Below are 21,926 nucleotides of genomic sequence, written 5' to 3'. Positions count from 1 at the left end.
GAGACAACTCTCCATCCATAAGAGATCCATCGACACAGAAATTAACAACAATAGGTCACTGTATGGCCTTCAACAATCAGCTCAGCCTATACCGCATAGTCTGCTATAAAAGGCTCCAAACTGACATATGTGTTTTGCAATTAAAAACAGTTTGAATCATTAAATCGGCGGAGAATGACAACAAACAATATTAATGATGAAATAGTAAACTTTTTTGAAGGCGACAACCCTCCCGGGTTACCTCTTCTTTTTTCTTTTTTTTTTATTTAAGGAATGACTGTAATATTTTTTCTGTCTATGAAGAAATAACATTAAAAAGTTGGTGCACACTGAATAACGCGCGTAGCGGGTTATTTAACAGTGTGCACCACATTTTTTTATGTTATTTCGAAAAATTTATTATGTTAAATTATGTCTATGGGCTCATAACAAAATAACGTTAGCCAATCAGAAGACGCGTTACATCCAAAATTAAATTATATTTTATTAGTTTCAGATGTAAATAACGATTGATAAAAGTACCGACGTCATAAGCCAATGATATATAGTATTTAAATAGTGTGAATTTTCTGTTTTTTTTTTTTTTTTTTTTTTTTATAAAAGCACATACCTTCTACTATGAAATTTTAAAAATGAGTGTTGGTTGAACAAAGACAATGTAAGGATGGAGTATCAACAGTAGGTGCTGGATGATTAAAGCACATTCGCCATACATTTGGCGTTTAATTAGAATGGATATTGACTGCAAACAGCCCAAACATAAAACGTACTGTTTAAAGGACAAGAAGTTGATTGGTAAACGGGTCTGTAATTGGCTTTTACTATGCGGTATGGGTTTTGCTCTTTGTTGAAGGCCATACGATGTCTTATAATTGTTAATTTCGGTGTCATTTGATCTCTTGTGCATAGAGAGTTGAATAATTGGCAATTATATCTCATTTTCTTATTTTTATATTAATAAATTAAGATGTGAATGACGGTTGAAAAAAGCACCGACGTCAGAAGGATGGTATTTAGATAGTGGGTATTTTTCTATAAAATTTTAAATCATGGTTGAACAAAGACAATTTATTGATGGATTATCAGGAGTAGGTACTGGATGATCAAAGCACATGCGCCATACGGACACACGTTCATACGTTTGGCGTTTAATTAGAAATGGATATTAACTGAAAACAGCACAAACCTTACTCAACATTGCTGCAAGTTTTGTTAATTTAAAATCGATTTTACATATATCCCTATTGGTCAATCAATTTTTCCCAAATTAAGTTAAGAGGGGGGTGTGGGGGTCAGGGAAAAAACCATGTGAATTAAGTTTTTTATCCTTCATTGAACTTTTGATGTCGTCCCTAAAGGACGTAAAGTTGGTTGGTGAACGCACATACGTTGAACGGTTGGAGTTTTAGTAGTAGATATTGCATTGGTTGCTAAAAAGACATACATGCACGTCTTATGAATGAAGATTTTGTATATTTACAATGATGCAAAAATTGGTCTTGAATAAAATGACGTTTTTGTAATTTCATAGGTTTTGTAAGCTTTTAATAAATTTATGTAGTATGAACATTCTTAATTATGTGGTTGTTAAATGCAGTGTGGTTACGATATCAATAAATCATAGTTAGTTTTAAGGTGTAAATGAAATTAAAAAAAAGTCATCTGAAATTTATTCATTCTTCACAACATGTTAACCGCAGTAGTTTTGTTTCTTTATGTTGAAATTGTACTCCATCTTCTTTTAATAAATTATCAATTTGAAACTTTACAACTGAATTTGCAAATCGTTGTTAGGTACATATACTAGTATAATAGATTGAAAACTAACAATCATTAATTTTATTATAAAGTTATTACTTGAAGCCTTTCAAATCAAAAAGTTCGACACTCTATTAACTTTATGTGAGAAATGATTAGATCTTGGCACTAATTCTAGATTAAACAGCCAAATCACCAATAATTGATACATACTTTTAACCCCATCAACACCTTAAGTCACTTTTGTCACTTGATACAAATAAATAAATCTGAAATAAATTGTTTTCTTTCTTATAACCCATAAAAGCTTTTCTGTGGCTGATTAAAACTGTAAATTGGATGCCGTAGATAACCTCTACAAAATGCAGATACTCGTCTAGAAAAGATCAAATTCATCATTCATATTTATATTAAGATTGTCTCGGCATACACGTAAAATATATAACACAAATACTGAACTCAAAGGCAAATTCAAAAAATCCCTTATACCTTACAAAATCAAACTTAAAAACTTTATCAATCAACAGAACAAATAGAAAACTCTGACATATTCCTAAAATGACACAATCATTTCCCGTAGAAAAATGGTGGGGTAATACTGGTTTTATAGCTAGCTAAACCTCCAACTTGTATAACAATTGTTTTTAGTTATGTTATATTTACAAAATTGGGTAGGTAATCCAAACAGACATAAAAGGTTTAGAAATATGATAATAATTGAGACCCTGTCCCAACAGGACCTTAACAACGCATCAACAACACTCAACAAGTTAACAAATAAATTAAACAAAATTTGGGTAAATAACCAATCAAGATTTTGAAACAACCACACATCACAAGGGTCTTTTATTAAATTGGTCCAATATTTGCAAAACACATTGGCAAAAAAAAAATCTTCACTTACATCTTTACAAAATGTACTTTTAACTGTTGACAATAAGTCTTGAAAATCCATTTCACATGCCCGCGATTTAGCAGGTGTCTTCTAGTGAAATAGATAAACTAACAAACATGTATAACCTTTCGTATTAAAAACATTTAAAAGCTATATGTCATAGTGACAAATCACTTTTGGTCGTAATACAACTGCAGGAAAACATTCCATCATTTCTGTTGGTACTGACCCAAGTAATAGGATACCAGATGAATTCTCTTAAACAGATAACGATGGTGTATTTCATAAACACATAGTAAATTTATGTTAATTTCTTAATTTATATAAGCAATAATTGAATTTTTGTGTGGCCTAAATACTCCCTCTGCCAACTTGTGTACAATGCAATGGCAATAAATGTCAAAAGATTATTTCACACGTTGTCAAAGGTTCAGATCATATCTACAATTACGAAGCATCGTACCATTTTACTGTTGTCAGAATACCCGTATGTAAATTGATTAATTGTCACTAAAACATCATGATGTGATATAAAGTAAACGAATTTCCATCAACCTGAGAATAATATTGCTATGTAACATACAGAAATTTTGTTAATATAGGCTACAGTTGTTAAAAATGTTCATAACTGCATCGATTGTTTGTCTCGTGGTAGGACTCTCGTATCAAGTGCGAGAGGTTGTGGGTGAATTCGATCTCCGTTGGGGTCTACTCAAACATTTTGAAGTCAGTATTTGCTGCCCCTCCATTTATTTCCCTATAAATAATGGACCTGACTGTATTAGGAAATTAGTACAAAGAATGGTCAACTTGGAGTCAGGATTATGTAACAGGCCTTCCTGTGGACTAATACCTTGTTAGGTAGAACTGTAAAATTTAGACGTAGTGCATAGGTCTAGTACAGAACAGGGGATCTTCATCTAACATGAAATATATATGTAATCGCCCTGAATAGCAATGTTATTTTCACTGAAGAACATAAAACCTTAATCAAATGAATCCATTGTTTCAGAAAAAACCCACATAACTCGTCTTGTTTTTATTCTTGAGCGAACTTTTTATCAATATTTATTACAATTAAAAAAAAAAAAAAAAAAAAAACAGGATAAGATTTAAGTACATAACAAATACAGTCATTAAAATTGAAGCTGCAGTTCAAGTTCCGACATATAATTCCATTTTAAATCACGAAATCTTCGAAAAACTTGTTACAGTTTAAGCTGATATTGCTAGTATATGATTAAAAAACATCAGTTCATTGCAAGATTATATTCTAATAGACAAATTGTCAATGCCTTATGAAGAACACTGTTCCAGTACTCATGCCAAATTTTGTGAAGAGCGAATCCAGACAAAGGAGAGATGGGCTGTGTCCAGTATATGTCTTGTTGATTTTTTATGTTGAAAAATGTATAATCATGATCAATTCAATTAAATAAGCGTGCAAATACTAATGTTCAAATTGAATGATTCCGTTTAAATTAATATGGAACATATTGCCCCAGCACTTGTTATAAACACCGTTTTCATTTAGGGTAGATTTGCTCAAATTTTAAAATGACTTAGACCATGAAGACAGGTGCTTATACTCAAGTTTGGAACATTGGAACAGAAATGACAAATTTCACCAACACACGGTCTTGCTAGACATTATAATTATTCATTTATTTAAGAATTATGTAATGGTTCAACTTGAGATGATAAATTGGAAGATATTATTACATGCTATATACGTACGTTTTAAGTGATCAATTTTCACTCATTGTATACTCGAGTCGAGTTTGTATTCACTGAATGTTAATTTTAGTTTTTAATGAAAGTATTAAATTCGTTCTAAAAAAGGTATATACTATCAAATAAACGCATTCCAGAATAAAAAGAGAAACGGAGAAAATAAACATTTCCAACAGACAGTGTAATTCAGGATTCGTTTATGTCAAGCACTTTTAAAAAAAATATATATTTATTTTTCTATTAATATTTTAAAATTATTCAAAACAGTTTGAACAATCTTTCGGATAACTTTTTTTTAACTTTAGCATAATTTCGAGATATAATTCATCAATCTTGTTACTTCACTCGTTATTTAAGATGCAACAGAGGGCTTGAAATACTGATTAAACATTATACATCATGAATATTATTCACAAATATAAAAAAATAAACCATAGAAATTGTTATTTAATCCTGTATATTCATGACTGTAACCCTAGGCTTGGAAAATGTACATGAGTATCTCAGAAATAGTAAGAACTACATGTAAGATCCATGGTTTGATTTATTACGACCAACCCATGATACTCTTTAAAAAAAAATAACCAGATTTCTGTCCATAAAATCTATGCTTCCCAAGGTGTGCTTGTGACCTACAGTTTTGAGAGCCAAATACACAAAAATTTGAGAGCAAACAAAAAGTCAAGGACGCTGCAACCTTACATTGAACTAATATAAATAACGGCAAAGAACATATGCTATTACTCTGGGAGCTCTACATTTTGTTGATAATTTGATAAGTGGAAAAAGCACCAACAAATATTGCTTTAAAACAAATGTGTTCCTAAATGTCATTCCCTATTGTTTGTTTCTTCTAATTTTGTGTCTTCATCTTATACGGAAGAAGTTAAACGTACAATCCTCCAGAAACCACACATTTTCACATATATAGGCATGCATATTCTACAATAATACGGTAATTAAAAGAAGAATTTGATAATAAACCGGAATTTTATCGTTGTAGGGAGTACTTGTCAATTTTGTATAATATATTTATGACAGGACTTTAGTTACATCGTAATAAATATGTATTTGAGTGTAAACTTCATATGACACTTTACGTACATGTAAAAAAGTAATTTGTAATTATGTACATATAGTTTTTAAAGCCATTTATCTAGTCTGTGCAAACTATTAGATTTCCAAAATGTCCACCCATCACCAGATGTGGGCATGTGATGCATTATTGTAAGGGGACATTTGATAACGAGGCGACGAACTAGACTACTCAATCATGGTTTCATTTCCAACTTTAGGAATAAAATAGATTAATGTGAAATATAACATGCTTCTTAATAAAGGCATGAAATGAAACGTTTTTTGTTGGGGTTAACTTGCTAATTGGACAACCTGATAATTGTAAACCCAGCCCCTTTTAACGATTGCATGTCAACAAAAAGTATTATTATTTCTCATACAATATTAACATTTCAGTTATTTTGTAAGACAACACAATTTTCCTACTTTCAGTTATTGTTCCTACTATGTTAGATAAATGATGATGTACCACTGAATCCCAAGTCATTAGAAAGGGCAACTCGGTTGCCAATTTAGTACATGCTTCGATGTTATTTGTTACTAAAATTAATGGATTCGGTGCTCATATTTTACCTGTATCACATAACAGAAAACTAACTGGAAAGGCCCGACTTCCTTAGATTAGTGTCCGTCGAATGCTAACGCCAATGTATACACAAATGAGTAAGCATTTTCAGTATATATATATATATACCTCTTTTCTTATTGTGATAGTTTACTTAGATTCAATATCAGCCTTTACAAGAGGACTACAGATCTAGATGTTAGCTAATACAATTCAATATAACATGGAAATAAAGACAATTATGCTATCGTTCGGTTGCTGTATTACTGACGCAGATCATTGACGAATGTCACTGATTTCTTTTTATTCCTGTGTATTCATATTTAAACTATTTCAAACTAATCATCTTTTCGTTTTATAAATTTCAAGGTTCAACCGTTTAAGCGATTTATTAGGTGATAAATGCAAATATTCATTTAAGATGATAAATTGTCATAAAATTGCTTTTACTTCTACCACAAATTTAAGTTAGTCTTCTATTAAGGGTCGTAATTCATTGGTTTTAAATATGTGAGGAATTCTTTATGTAAGTAATATCTTTTTCAGTTATGACTGAGTTTTAATAATTTAAAAATACAATGCAGCGACGTCTTTCTTGCGCGTCAAATTGATATTTATATTCTTATATAAAAATGATTTTATTATACATAGAAACAAAATGTCATGAATAATAGATATGAAACAACGAGGCAAATATGTTAAAGTTATAACCAGACAATTAACCAAGGGTTCTGTCTTGTATAATTAGAGATCAGGTAATATTGGCTGATAGTTACTTTTAGGAACTTTGGTCCTCAATGATTTTCAACTTCGTACTTTATTTCGCCTATTAAACTTTTTTTTTTCGATCGTCACTGATGAGTCTGTTGTAGACGAAATGCGTGTCTGGCGAAGATACATCTATGATGATTTATTTTACCCCACAGCAACCAATACCTTCATTCTTCATCTACATACAAGACTGTTACCGGTTAATGAAAAAAAAAACCACACTGAATTATACCCTGCTTTGTTCTATATCATTATGCCGAGTCGGATGTTTACGTTTTGGCTATAACATTAGGCCACTCTGGGTCGCAAAGATCAAAACGTATTCAGCCATTGTATTCATATAAACGTAATTAGTCCTCCAAACTTTGGGTTTGAATGTATCTGAAAAAGGTAAATCTAGACAGCGCATCGGACGTACCAAATTAAAAACTGTTGTGTTTATTTTGTATAAGATATACTTGCAACACCAAGTTCAAACGATTATGACATAAACACAAATTAATATCGACTCAACACCTGAGGAAATTGTATTTACATCGAATAAAAAAAATATTACCAAAGAATAAATTAAATGTGGACCCAACACCTAAAATAATTTTATATATCAGTTCAAGTTTAAAGGAATATGGTCCAAGTACACACTAATGAGGACCCAAAAGCTAAAATAATCATATCTGTGACAAGGGATTTATTTGTTTTGACTTCTGACAAATATTTAAAAGACGACTTTGTAACATGATGGCAAAAAATACCAAAGGGATATTCAAAGTAGTTAGAATGAAATTCAAAACAGTGTAGCTATGGCCATTGATTGACACATTAAAATCATCCATTGACTGGGACAATTTACGTGAACGTTTGTCTGTAACGACCACTGTTCACGACGTACCTACGATAGACATTTAAACTGTGGGGTCACCAAAGGTTTCTTAACGCCTTTAATTATAAAATAATTCGAAAAATTAATCAGGAATAATCTTTGTGTTTTGATTTATATAATTGATATAAATCAAAATATCGTGTTATTTCTGATTAATTTTTCGAATTACTTTATTTAGGTGTTGAGAACCTTTGGTGACCCCATAGTTTAAGTGTCTTTAAAAAGTACATAGTGAGCATTGGTCGTTACATACAAACGTTCACCTAAATTGTCCCAGTCAATGGATGAATTTAATGTGTCAATCAATGGCCACAGCCACACTGTTTTGAATTTCATTCTATATAACATTATATGGTTACATTATATGGTTATATACACAAACGAAGATAACTTATATAAACGACTTTACGTCACCCTTTGAATGGCAAAACAGTATGGATTAAAACAGTATTAAATTGTTTAATATTTGATATATTATGATATCTAATATAGTGATACCTCCTTTTATAATCTGAGTTGACAAAGTATTTTTATTTGATAGCTATGAATGTGACCACATAAAAGTTACAAAAACATCAGACAAATACAAATATGTCTTGTCTCTTTTATTCATTTTTCATATAAAGTCAATCAATGGCTACAGCTACACTGTTTTGAATTTCATTCTACTTCAAAACAAACTAACAATGTCATGACTAAAACCTATCAAAAGCAAACAACGGTCACCGTAAACACTGAGCAACACACAACCAATAAAACAACGGTCACCGTAAACACTGAGCAACACAAAACCAATAAAACAACGGTCACCGTAAACACTGAGCAACACAAAAACCAATAAAACAACGGTCACCGTAAACACTGAGCAACACAAAGCCAACAAAACAACGGTCACCGTAAACACTGAGCAACACAAAACCAATAAAACAACGGTCACCGTAAACACTGAGCAACACAAAACCAATAAAACAACGGTCACCGTAAACACTGAGCAACACAAAGCCAACAAAACAACGGTCACCGTAAACACTGAGCAACACAAAGCCAATAAAACAACAATCACCGTAAACACTGAGCAACACACAACCAATAAAACAACGGTCACCGTAAACACTGAGCAACACAAAACCAATAAAACAACGGTCACCGTAAACACTGAGCAACACAAAGCCAATAAAACAACGGTCACCGTAAACACTGAGCAACACACAACCAATAAAACAACGGTCACCGTAAACACTGAGCAACACAAAACCAATAAAACAACGGTCACCGTAAACACTGAGCAACACACAACCAATAAAACAACGGTCACCGTAAACACTGAGCAACACAAAGCCAATAAAACAACGGTCACCGTAAACACTGAGTAACACAAAACCAGTAAAACAACGGTCACCGTAAACACTGAGCAACACAAAACCAATAAAACAACGGTCACCGTAAACACTGATGAGCAACACAAAACCAATAAAAACCGGATGGGAAAATTCCAGATTGTCTGAAAGGGTAAGCAGATCTTGCTCCACATTGTGGTACCCATCTGTTTGAACATGCAAGACTAACCTGGTGATAAATCACATTCTAGGAAAACGGGACTGGATTGTGATTACTTTTGGAATATCACTGTAGTCATTTAACTCGTGAATTTTGAAAGGGACGATTTTGAATGTCCTAACTTGGATTTTTGGTTTAATAGCTTCCTTGATCACAGCAATTCTCTATCTAGTTAATCATGATAGGAAATGTAATCTTTGGAATATCAATTTAACTGGGAGACATATACATCGGAGGCAGGCGCTGTTGGAATGTTGCTACATAGAAATAGGTAGTTCACAATTGGGAAACTGAAATCATCTGGTTTGTCGTGAAATTTTGTTCCCAACATTTCATTGTTAATTCTCGATGTAAGTTACACGCTAGTTTCTCTTTATTCTACAAAAGATGCGCATAAGAACTAAGCCTCATGAATACAGGAACAAATCAACAAAAAGAGAAGCACAGTTGGATTCAAAAACACGTCCTCGTAAAGTAACCACTGGGTTGACAATCTAGAAATCAAGTATCTTGGCAATGTCAGTTCTGGCGAATTTTTGTTTGAATCAGCACATTTTTTGAAAAGTATGATTTTCCCTAAAACAAGATATTAGTGTCTAAGGAGACCATTCTTTCAATCTGGCCTTTAATTTTTGAAAGGGGAATACTTTGGTAAAGGGTAGAAAAGTAAATTACTAATGCAAGAGGGGAAAAGAGTTTTCGTTGAACACTTTAAATACCCAACAACATAACGTTGTTTGTATGGACACTAATGTAATTTAGATATCCAAATACAGGGAAGGAAGATATATGTATGCTATAAAGTTTCTAGACGGAGCGACATTTTGCCATAAATTCTAATAAATAAAAAATGCTTTGGTAAAACAAAGGAAACCTTTGTATACCGGTGTTCATAAACCGATTGAGAGAAAACAAATCCGGGTTACAAACCAAAAAGGAGGGAAACACAGTCAACTATATGAGGAAAACAAAGGAACACATGAACACTTTAGTGCAACAAAAACAAATACCAACACACATATAAACGAACTATTTGATAACAACTGCCATATTCCTGACTTGGTACAGAACATTTCAAGAAAAAACGGCGAGTTGAACCTGATTGAGTGGCTAACCAAACATCCCACTTTATGAAAATTGAATAAAAATTATGCAAACCGTTTATTCATCAGTGAAAATATCTCTGTTGACTACCTACCATTTTAAAGAGCCAATAAGACATCCAGTCGAATAGCCCATGATTCTTCAGTGTAGTTGCTGAGACGAATTTGGCTATCATTATTATTTCCTTTTTGATCATAAAACTCTTCCACTGTTTCAGTTTTTATATATAATCCTTGGTTTTCAAATGTTCGGCTTTGAGCATGAGAAGGTAAGTCCAGTAAAGCGCTTCGAATGCATGATTTGTTTGGATTAAATCTATAGTAGAGTTTTCCTAGTCATTTATACTTCTAACAAATTTCGATACAATGCTACAGTACTGTTATAAATAATCAAAAGGAGATGCTAATTCAGTTATAAAAGAGGAGCGAAAGATACCAGAGGGACAGTATGAATTACATGATATGTACAAGACATAATCTATGGAAATAATTGGACACACATATTTTGAACACATTTATTCAACAGATATTACATGATTGTCATGAATGTTAGATGAGAATTAAAACAAGTTTGCTGAATCAACATGACAATTTTGTATCGACAATATCGATGAAAATAAGGCATGCATGTATAAAGACAAATATCTGCAAAGAGTGTTGACATTGTATCTTGGTACAGAACATTTGACATCGCAAAAGGCCATGCACAGATGTTAAATCAACACCCGGCCATTATGAACCAAAAATTGCTATATAATTGACCACTGGTTCTAGAATGCAGCTTGTACAAAATTATGTTAGATCAGTTTGGAGCAAATTTTAAAATATTGCAGTAACGTTTCCAGTATTACTTGATTTTACTGGTTATTTCGAAGTTTTGCTAGAAAATACAAAAAAAAGGAAGGAACAATTATTAATTCAAATATCACAACTATAAGGAAGAATATACGAAACGAGGAAAACCATTAAGACTACCAACATAGTTCCCGTTGTTGGACAACATAAAACATTAAAAATATCTAATATTCTATCAACTGAATAATACACATATTCCTGCATTCTCATTACATTACAGAAATAATCTTATGAATGTACGTGATAGAGGTAGATAGAAAATAAAGTCTGCACTGCGTAATAACAAAGTATCGATATGTAGCTAACAAGCTCGCCATTTTATCAATTATGCCCTATCGATATATTAATTTGCCCTTCATTAAAACGTATTTTGTAATGATGATGAACGTGATGATTTCTATGGAAAATGGAAATGAATGACCCTAACATCCACAACCACTAGTGTTTTATGCTTAGCATAAACTTTTATATAATACCAATACATTTCAGATATACTTACTTCATAATAGGTTTATTCTCGTTAAAGAAGTGAAAATATATATGAAAAGTTATGTTAAAACATTCATACCCTGTTGTTTCATATACAAAATTCAGATTACATTTAATATTCTAGAGTTCAATCAAATAAAGTAATACGATCCAAATAACAAATTCTAAAACTCAAGCACAACAGATCTAAACGAATTTTTCCTCTATTCAATATTGTGTCTTTCATCTTTTTGTGTGTACCAAAAATTATTTTATAAGGCACATATAGATCATTAACAGTGCATAAATGCAAAAACAAATAGAAAGAATAACCAAAAGCTATGCCAAAGGCTCCATTTTGCAATACATAGGTATAAGTGTTGCTAAGATGGGTGATTTCGACTACTAGTAGTTCTTAATAAAAAAAAATACGATCAGACAATTTGGCCCCGAAAAAGACCTTTTGAATGTTACTAACTTCAGCATTCTAAAATATAACCGGCATCCAAGAACAAGTTGTTTGAAAATCAATGAATTAGAAAAACAAATCATCACCTGATAGAAAATTAACAGATTTTTTTTTGTTACAGAAGAAATTCTCTAAAAACATTCATTCGGCGAACTCAGAAAATATACTTGACTAGATAAAGAATAATGGAAACGTAAAAACAAAGCATGTACTACAGTTATTACTAAACGCCTCAAATAACCATAATCATACACATTACTGTACATTGTATATCATTTATAACAGCGACTGTGTAGCTTCTTTCCAATCATGCATTCATAATATTGCCCTACACTTTTGTTAACGCATATAAAGCACTTAAAAGAGGTTTTTACACAAAATTACAACTTAAGTATTATATAATGTTTCTATCATGACTAAGCTCAGCGAGGAAAAACTTGCTCAATTTTCCACATTGTAATATTAAGTCAGCACTAGCACAGTTATATCACAACACTCATTAACAATGCTGTTTTAATCCTTGAACTAATTAGACGTTCCTCACAGTAAATACACACTTTACATATATCCTCATGAATGAGTTCTGTTGACATGTGTTATGTGTTCTCGCTTCTTGCAAGACCGACAACATGCAGTCTTGTAGAATGGATAATCACAGAGTTCAATTTTTGCTTGTGGTACTAATTTACAGTTTGAAAGTTTATCTATACATGTTGGATCTGTAAGCAAAATGATAATAATATATAATATGTAAATTCATCATTTATACTCTGAAAGACAATTCATAATAAGTGTATATATGTATGTCATCCTACATCGGTCTGGTTCATAGCTATTTAACATTTGACAATCGAATGTGCCTTTCTTTAGTAGATCAAAAATTCGTAAGGGTTCCACGGAACCCAGTGTCTCGCCTACTTTTGCTGTTAATCGCAGACTCAACAAAAATGAGGAAAAACATCAATAAAAATTTTCCTCTCGATACTGTCTTTTGATTGAAAGAAGCTTCCAAGTTTGGTAAAAAATCCAGGATAGTTTATGAATCTAATAAATGTTTTATAAACTTTAACAGCAGACTGTATGTAATGTTAACTGGAAGAAAAACCAAGTCCATTTATAAGTAAAATACGGAAAAAGTGAATTTTTTTTTACAAAATTTCCTTCTTGATACTATCTTATGATCATAAACAAGCTTCTGTCCAAGTTTGGTACAAATCAAGGATAGTTTATGAAAGTTATTAAAATTTTAAAAACTTTAACCACAGAGTGAATGTAATGTTTCCTCGCAGAAAAACTAAGTCCATTTATAAGTAAAATACGGAAAAAATGGAATTTTATTTTTACAAAATTTACTTCTGGATACTTTCTTATGATCATAAACAAGCTTCTGTCCAAGTTTGGTAGAAATTCAGTATAGTTTAAGAAAGTTATTAAAATTTCAAAAACTTTAACCACAGAGTGAATATTTGTGGACGCCGCCGCCGACGACGACGCCGACGACGACGGAATGTAGGATCGCTTAGTCTCGCTTTTTCGACTAAAGTCGAAGGCTCGACAAAAAGGAAATCAAAGACAAGAAAATACTTTTGCTTTATAGAGAAGAACGGACCACAGAACAGTACATAAAAACTTTTAATATTCACTTACACTAATCGGAACAAAACAAATGATTTACTCATGTTCTTCAGAAGGGTAAACTCTCCAGGTCAACTATTTGTACCCGTCTTGTTGCTTATACTAAATATTTCTGAGTATTGATTTCATATAGCGATTTTACCAAAAAGTACGGACAGGATCGTTATTCATGGAACATATCCATCGTCGAATATCGATGTTAGTTAAACGGAATGATGATAGGTTTCTGATGAACATCCTTTTAAATAATAGAAGTAGTCAAACGCAGCAGAAACAGACAAACATTTAAATAAAAACGTTGCCTTCGATATTTACAATTCATGTTTTTTTTTGTAGGGATATACATTTTTGATTCAGATAGTTTGCTAATGTTATTTTGTCGTCGACGTGATATTTTTCAATGGTATAAGATACTAATAAGATTTACCTTCATCGAGTTGGGGAAGGTCACATGAATCAGTATTACACACGTGACGTGCAGTCGGACGATGATCCTCAGAACATGTTGAACTCGGACTTAAATCTTCGTCTAAACACTTCACCAATCTTGATTTTGTTCCAGCATCACAAGATTTTGAACACTAGAAATAAATCAAAACGTGTCATTTATAAAAGAAATGAAGCAAAAGGGAATTATAAAAGCACAATTTTGAGGAGAAAGAGAAAGAATTGTTTCAGAATTTTTTTTTGAATTGAAATGGTTAAAATTTCCAATAATTTCTTTTTTTACATTCGAAAATAATAATTTGAAATAGAAAAAATAAAATTTAACATTGGGTAGATGTCTTTATTTCAAGCAGTCGACATGTTTTTCTCTTTTCAACTGATCTTTTCGCACTTTTCCATGAAAAATGCATTATATTATTATTACAGAGGAACATACATTCAGAATAAAATTATTTATCTTACCTTTGACCAAGAAGTCATAAACCATTCCGCTTGACAAGGCGGCAAATCTTTGCATGGTTTAGTTATTGTTGGTTTTTGTTTTGATAAACAGTTTTCATCTCCTACCACGGTAATTAGTTTTTCTCCTAATTTTTTCATGCATATAACATCTCTTTTCTTCATTCCATCTCCGCATGTCACAGAGCACTGTATTAATGAAATTGAACGATTATTACATTATATTTAACACATTTACAGTACAATTTTGTCGATACACTCTGTTGTTTATATCAAGCACCATATGTGTGACCTTTTCAACAAGTACTTGTTTTAAATGAGGAAATGAGATAGTTAAATTGTTTCAATGACCGTGGAAGTGATTAAAATCGTTATTTCAAATCAACTACTAGTATTTAACTGTTGCTTCTGAGGAGATATTTCCTCCTTTGTAAAGAAACAAATTGGTTCGTGCATACTAAGAGTCAGTTTTATTATTTATCTTTTACCTAAACCAATAGCAAAACGACCCATTCCAACTCGGTATTGATTTTAAATATACACTAATATACCTTTGACCATGGACCCGTGAACCATATGCCGCCACATGGAATCCTATTACGACATGGCCTCTTTTCCCTCGGTTTTGACTTGGAGCATTTGCTTTCAGGAAGTGGTGCACCGTCTGCTGCTGAACAGAAAACCTTCCTTGTTACGTATCCAGTGCCACAACTAGATGAGCACTGAAAAATAAATCGTCAAAATATTGAATAACATTTATAATATTATATAATTTTAAAAAAACGAGTTTGAAATTTGGATTTTTTGTAACGGCACACTAGTCCGATACGGTAACAGTCTGTATGAAAAAAAGTTATTTTTCGATTTAGACTTATATGTCTCTTTACAAACTATAAACATAACAAACAACTTTATAGAAAAAAAAACTTATTATCATGAGCTTCCGAAGGTGCCGTGAAGTTTAGTGTAGAGATGTAAATTATTTGTTATAATAAAAGTGCTCTGGCTGAATAAAAATGTTTCTTTTATCAAATTCTACTACTTTTAGAATTTCTGATCCGAAAAAGGAGAGAATGAAAATTAAAAATGAGAAAGTTTGATTAACTTTATTTCTTGCCATCCTGTGGTGCACACTTTTTACCGAAAAAATTGCATTATTTTGGTTTCTCATATCCCATGAAAACAGCTCATCTCACAGGTCGTTATTTGCCCTTAATTTTCGTCTGGGATAACATGATTGTGTTATTAGTTATTACCCATGAACTACCTTTAAGTAACGGCGAGTACTCGAAGACGGTTTTAAGTGTCGTTTGTGTTCATGTTATTTGTTTATATTTTGCCCCGTGCCATTCTGGTGAGTCGAACCTTTTTATTATGTTGTGCTGTTACACCACTGCTCCATGTAAGTAGAGTATTTGGAGTTTATAAATAATTTAAACCTCTCCACATTCTTTATGTGGCTTTCTAAAGTCAGGTAAATTGTAATTGTCAGTGTTTGCTGTTGGTTGCTGTTATCTTATAAACTTGGGTTGTTATATTTTGTTCTTCGGTTGAATTATTTTACATTCAATCATGAAGAGGCCTTTGATAGATGACTATATAATAGTATCAGTTTTGCTGCAGTTACTTTAATTCATATATTCATATCATTTGGACGTTGTTGTTAAGTTGTATCAATTGGAATTATACCACATCTCAGTATTTGATATAGCGATTTCAACTTTAAACTTAAGGTTAGCCAGTCAGCAAAAAATTTACATCCGTTTTATTTTTTATCACTTTACTAACATCCATAAACTACTTTGTGTATCCTCTGGGTTTGATAAAAAGTCGCCTTTATTAAAAAATTGTGGCAAGATTCATCATACATATATTTTAAAATTCCAGCGTAAAAGCACCCTAGAGAAAAAGTTGTCAAAATGTATATATTTAACACACAAGTAGGTAAAATTAACAATTTAAATGTAAATCTTATTTATCATTCCGATAAATCAATTAATAAATTATAAGTAATCTTCTTTAAAATCAGATAAAAATCGTACAGAAAACATAACTTCATGACCAAGAGATAAAAACATATGACACGGCGGTAATAGAGCACCTGTCTTCAAGCTTAAGGGTGTAGTGCACGCATTCTTCAGACACAAAGATGACTTTATATGAAAAATGAATAAAAGAGACAAGACATATTTGTATTTGTCTGATGTTTTTGTAACTTTTATGTGGTCACATTCATAGCTATCAAATAAAAATACTTTGTCAACTCAGATTATAAAAGGAGGTATCACTATATTAGATATCATAATATATCAAATATTAAACAATTTAATACTGTTTTAATCCATACTGTTTTGCCATTCAAAGGGTGACGTAAAGTCGTTTATATAAGTTATCTTCGTTTGTGTATATAACCATATAATGTAACCATATAATGTTATATAGAATGAAATTCAAAACAGTGTGGCTGTGGCCATTGATTGACACATTAAATTCATCCATTGACTGGGGCAATTTAGGTGAACGTTTGTATGTAACGACCACTGCTCACTATGTACTTTTTAAAGACACTTAAACTATGGGGTCACCAAAGGTTCTCAACACCTTAATAAAGTAATTCGAAAAATTAATCAGAAATAACACGATGTTTTGATTTATATCAATTATATAAATAAAAAAATAACGGTTATTCCTGATTAATTTTTCGAATTATTTTATAATTAAAGGCGTTAAGAAACCTTTGGTGACCCCACAGTTTAAATGTCTATCGTAGGTACGTCGTGAACAGTGGTCGTTACAGACAAACGTTCACGTAAATTGCCCCAGTCAATGGATGAATTTAATGTGTCAATCAATGGCCACAGCCACACTGTTTTGAATTTCATTCTATACTCCTAAAAATAATAATGTACAAACAATGGATAAAATTAATAAGACTCAAAAAAGTGTTCCAGTTATACCATGACACTTTATGACGTCATTTGATAAGTAAATATACAATAATTATAAAATAAATATAAGGGGATTTGGATATGTGTCAATAAAACCACAACCCAGCAACCCCGTAGAAAAAAAATCTAACATTTAATGAGCAATATACGTTTTAAAAACCTTACCCGTCTTGACCACTTTGAGTAAAACCAACCAACTGCACAAACACCCATTTCACAACTCTTTACTGTTTGTGGTTTGGAACCTAGGCAAATTGACTCTGTGGTATTTTTTCCATCTACATGCTTGCAGTAAACCTCTCGTTCTTGTTTTCCCCGACCACAATTCACAGAACACTACAAATACCGAATTATTATCGTAAAATAGTGTTACAATATAATTTACAACAAAGTTGCACTTGCATTTTTATAGCTTTCAACACAAGGTTAATTATATAACTAAATAAAAAATACTGTCGAAATTTGTAAAGGATACTATGCTAGTTAAATAATACGTGGATCAGATAACGTTTCATTTGATTCAAGCTGCTTTAAATAAGAGGTTAAATGTTCTTTCGAATGTTATGTATCTTTTGAAATAACATAATTATTTGCATATTTTATCGTTGATTATAATATTCATATATACACCAGTTTTATTAAAAAAATGAAAGATTTGGCTAAAAGACGGTCTATGCATTTGTTGTGTTCCTCATTCAACACAAACTGGTCGAACTTCAATAAAACAGTTTTGGAGGCATTGATATTCATAATAACCTTTCCCCATTCTCCATTAGTCCATTCAGCACAAGCTCTGGTGTTGCAACTCCTGGCTGATTCTGGCCTGGTTCTTGAATCGCATCGGGAAGTTGGGACGTCTAAATGTAGCTCAGAATCTATCAACTGTTTGCACAACACTGGTCTTGTCTGCATCCCTTGTCCACAGCTTTCACTGCAATCTGACCAGTTACCAGACTCCCAACTATCAACAATGTAATTGATAATAAAAAAAGTGTATCAATTTTTGCTGACAATTGGACACTTTGAATCTTAATATCTCTTTAATAATTCTAAAGGCCAAAATATTCGAAAATCCATAGCATTCACCAAACTTTGAGAAGCTTATGTGCTTATTATGGTAGAACAAATAATACGCAATAAACATTTACGTATTACTCTTACACAAAATATACACCTGGAAAAAAATTACCGCACCACACCGATTATTCTTACTACCAAACATAATATAACATATGAGTTGCGTTAGATAGGAATCCACCTAATGTAAATTAATATAATACATCTGTTCACCTAATTCGAGTTAAACAAATCTCTATGGAAAGTATGCAAATCTTTGAAAACTGCGTTGGTATAAGAACCCTACAAAACAGACCAACATTCAACTTTGAATGTTCCAAAATTCAACCAAAGTTTTTAACTTGTACATGTATACGTGCACTTGCATAAGGTCGATTCCTATGCGACGGAGCTCGGTTATTGAATTATTATTTATGGCCCTAAAAATATAAAAGTAAGCCAGTTTTTTACTGACAAGACTTGAAAGGTTGAATAAAAATAACGAATACAATTAATTTCACTTTTGAAAAACAATTGGTTGTCTTTGGTAATAGAAATGGATAATGTTTAACTTTTGATGCTTACAAATCAAGAATTCAATTTGTTTGAAAACAAGACTATGCGGAATTTAAAAATATCGAGTTAAAATATCATTTAAACGAACCGCCGATGTTTACTCATATAGTTCTGTATTTTATTCCATGAACCAAACAGTGACATTTGTGTTGTGTTGTGGAAGTCTTTGCCAATCCTGCATCAAAAGCTGAGCTTGTTCAATACTCTCTCACTAACCACGGCGACAAATTATGTCTCAGACACAAAGTATTAAAAATCGATGATTTACTACGCTATTGAACTATGTTACCTGTAAGCACAAATAGTCTAACATTGTCCATTTTAAGTTCCGAAGCTATCCTCTTGTATGACAAAAATTGTACCTTTAGATCAAATTTTTTATTTGTCTTCAACCTTTTTTTATTTTAGTTGTGTCTGTGGTGTTGTCAATTAGAGAATTACATAATTTATATACTTGGAGCCATAACATTATTAAATGTTATAAAAGTTTGGTTTGTGAGAAATTCAGGGTGGTGCTAAATTTTACCCAGGTGTATATGTAATTTTTAAGTCACTTAAACTAACATTTAATAATCAAAATACTTTTGCAAATATTTTTTAAGCTCCTGAAATAATTATTATATTACGTACTAAATGCTAAAACCGTTAATGTGTCAGGAAAAATGTAACTTTACTGACGCTTATTAAAAATCAATTTCCTAGAATATGAAATCTTAATTAATAAAAATTAAACATGTCTTGGTTTAAAATAGGGATTGGCACTTTTACATGCAGCGGCAAATGTACATTCATATCAATAAAATGAAATGAAATGAACATATCTTTGTACTAGATCATCGAGAGGAGATGATTTTAATGTGGTTGTTCACGTTATAGCAGGAGACATACGCATTACTATGACACATTATTCTTCCAGTCCTTACTTTCATTTCATAAAGGTTTGTTCTTAAAGAAAACATCAGAACATTTCAGTTTTCAAGACCATGTTTTGACCCATCCGGGAATCGAACTAACAACCTTACGCACACCAGCCGAGAAAGATGTCATTAAAGTGATCTAGCAAAAGAAAGGTACAGTGGTCAAGGCATTCAAAATGTCTTTGCGAGACACTGTACACTTTCATGTTCTCTATAGACATTAAAAGCTATTTTTTTACTCGAAAGTTCAGTTTTAGAACGAATATTGTAATTTTCTAATGATAACTTTAGAACAAACGCGATGATTTTTTTAATTCGTCAACTACACTATATTTGAGTTTTATTTGATTGGAACACTTAATTAGGGAATAGATATACAGGTAATTAAAAAAATACGGACATCTTTCTTGTACAAATAATTTGAACAGTGAAAGTAGATTATACTTACTTTGGTGGACATATGTTGGAATTACATTTAAGCACTTGTGACTGTGGTTTCAATCGAGGATCGCAATTTTCATTAGTGACCATAACGTTGGTATCTTTTTTCAAACATATAATCTTTGTTTCTTGTGCACCTGTTAAAAAAACAATAGATGACCAGTCATGATACATTGCATTCGAGTTTTATATTTCATACGATGATAAGTATTGATTTATAACTTTTGAACACCGGTATAATACTGTTGCCTTTATTTCTTACAAATCCGACAAGCAAGCGAGTCACGATAAATCTACATTTTAATAAGTCATTGTCCCCATCAAAATAAATGTCACATAAAAAAATACAATTATTATTAGTATTGTACCCCAGGATTATGATAAAAAGGACATTTTGTCTGAGGGTGCCTAATCATGTTCACAGGAAATTCGTCTCTCCTGTATGGTCAATTGTTGTACTGTATAATACTTTTTGGTGCTGATTTGATTTGGAGTGTAATAATTAAGTTTAATATAGTCTAATAAAATACATCTAAACTATTTCAATTTTAAAGCCCCAAATACTATTTTGAATTTACTTTGTAGAAGTTTTGAAATTTCGATTAAAATATCAAATATGGTTACAACTGACAAAAAAAAAACAAAAAAAAACACCGAAAAAATATGAAAAACATTTGAAAAAAAAATGAAGTTAAAATATGGTCATCAATGAAATGATAATTTTTTCGATCGAATAATTTACCTTCATCACGATACAAGGATGACTACTCAGTTTAATATAAACCATATCTACTATACGAAAAAATATTAAAAAATGCCAAATATTCATATTATCATAATTCATAGAACATCCCGTTAATCTTCCAATATTATTTTAAAGATTAACACATATCTCTAACAGGGGGTAATGAGAAATATCCTGCCAACTCGGATGACCTTTCTCGGTGTGTTTATGTTCACACATCAAGAAAAGAATAAGAAAAGGTGAAAAAAGTCATAGCAATCTGTTCATCTCTTGTCAAACAAGATAAACAGATGTCCCCAATCCTGTTGCACCTCTCCACAGGTGCTAAATCACCTGTCCTACTGTTTGATTAATTACACAATGTATCTTGGAACTTAACGGACACATCGATCACTAAAATTTGAAAATTATCATGAAACAGGTGAGGTGCAAGTATAGCCTTATTGCATCTAAAAAATAGAGTATTTACGACTTGTGTTTCGTCCACTGATTTCACCGGTAGCTCTTTCTTTTGTATCGCTTGAATTAATAAATAATTGCTAGTCTTAACATCATTGCAAAAATCTGAAA

General features: G+C 31.7%; 1 protein-coding gene across 4 annotated transcripts in view; it reads right to left on the bottom strand.

Annotated features, from left to right (window-relative positions):
* Positions 1 to 10,843: 10,843 nt before the first annotated feature.
* LOC143073200 (thrombospondin type-1 domain-containing protein 4-like) overlaps positions 10,844 to 21,926 on the bottom strand; it is a 92,593-nt gene continuing 81,510 nt past the window's right edge. For all 4 annotated transcript variants that reach the window (XM_076248555.1, XM_076248554.1, XM_076248556.1 and 1 more), the window contains 7 exons: positions 20,619 to 20,748; positions 18,378 to 18,582; positions 17,787 to 17,957; positions 15,225 to 15,395; positions 14,677 to 14,862; positions 14,195 to 14,348; positions 10,844 to 12,851 (listed from right to left, as the gene is read on the bottom strand). In XM_076248555.1, coding sequence (XP_076104670.1) covers positions 12,703 to 12,851; positions 14,195 to 14,348; positions 14,677 to 14,862; positions 15,225 to 15,395; positions 17,787 to 17,957; positions 18,378 to 18,582; positions 20,619 to 20,748 — 1,166 coding nt within the window. In that variant the 3' untranslated portion in view covers positions 10,844 to 12,702. The remainder of the gene's footprint in view (positions 12,852 to 14,194; positions 14,349 to 14,676; positions 14,863 to 15,224; positions 15,396 to 17,786; positions 17,958 to 18,377; positions 18,583 to 20,618; positions 20,749 to 21,926) is intronic.

This window comes from Mytilus galloprovincialis, chromosome 4 (genome assembly GCF_965363235.1).
Source record: "Mytilus galloprovincialis chromosome 4, xbMytGall1.hap1.1, whole genome shotgun sequence".
Taxonomy (NCBI): domain Eukaryota; kingdom Metazoa; phylum Mollusca; class Bivalvia; order Mytilida; family Mytilidae; genus Mytilus; species Mytilus galloprovincialis.
Note: the sequence above shows the minus strand (reverse complement) of the source record. Positions and strands in the feature narration are given on the sequence as shown.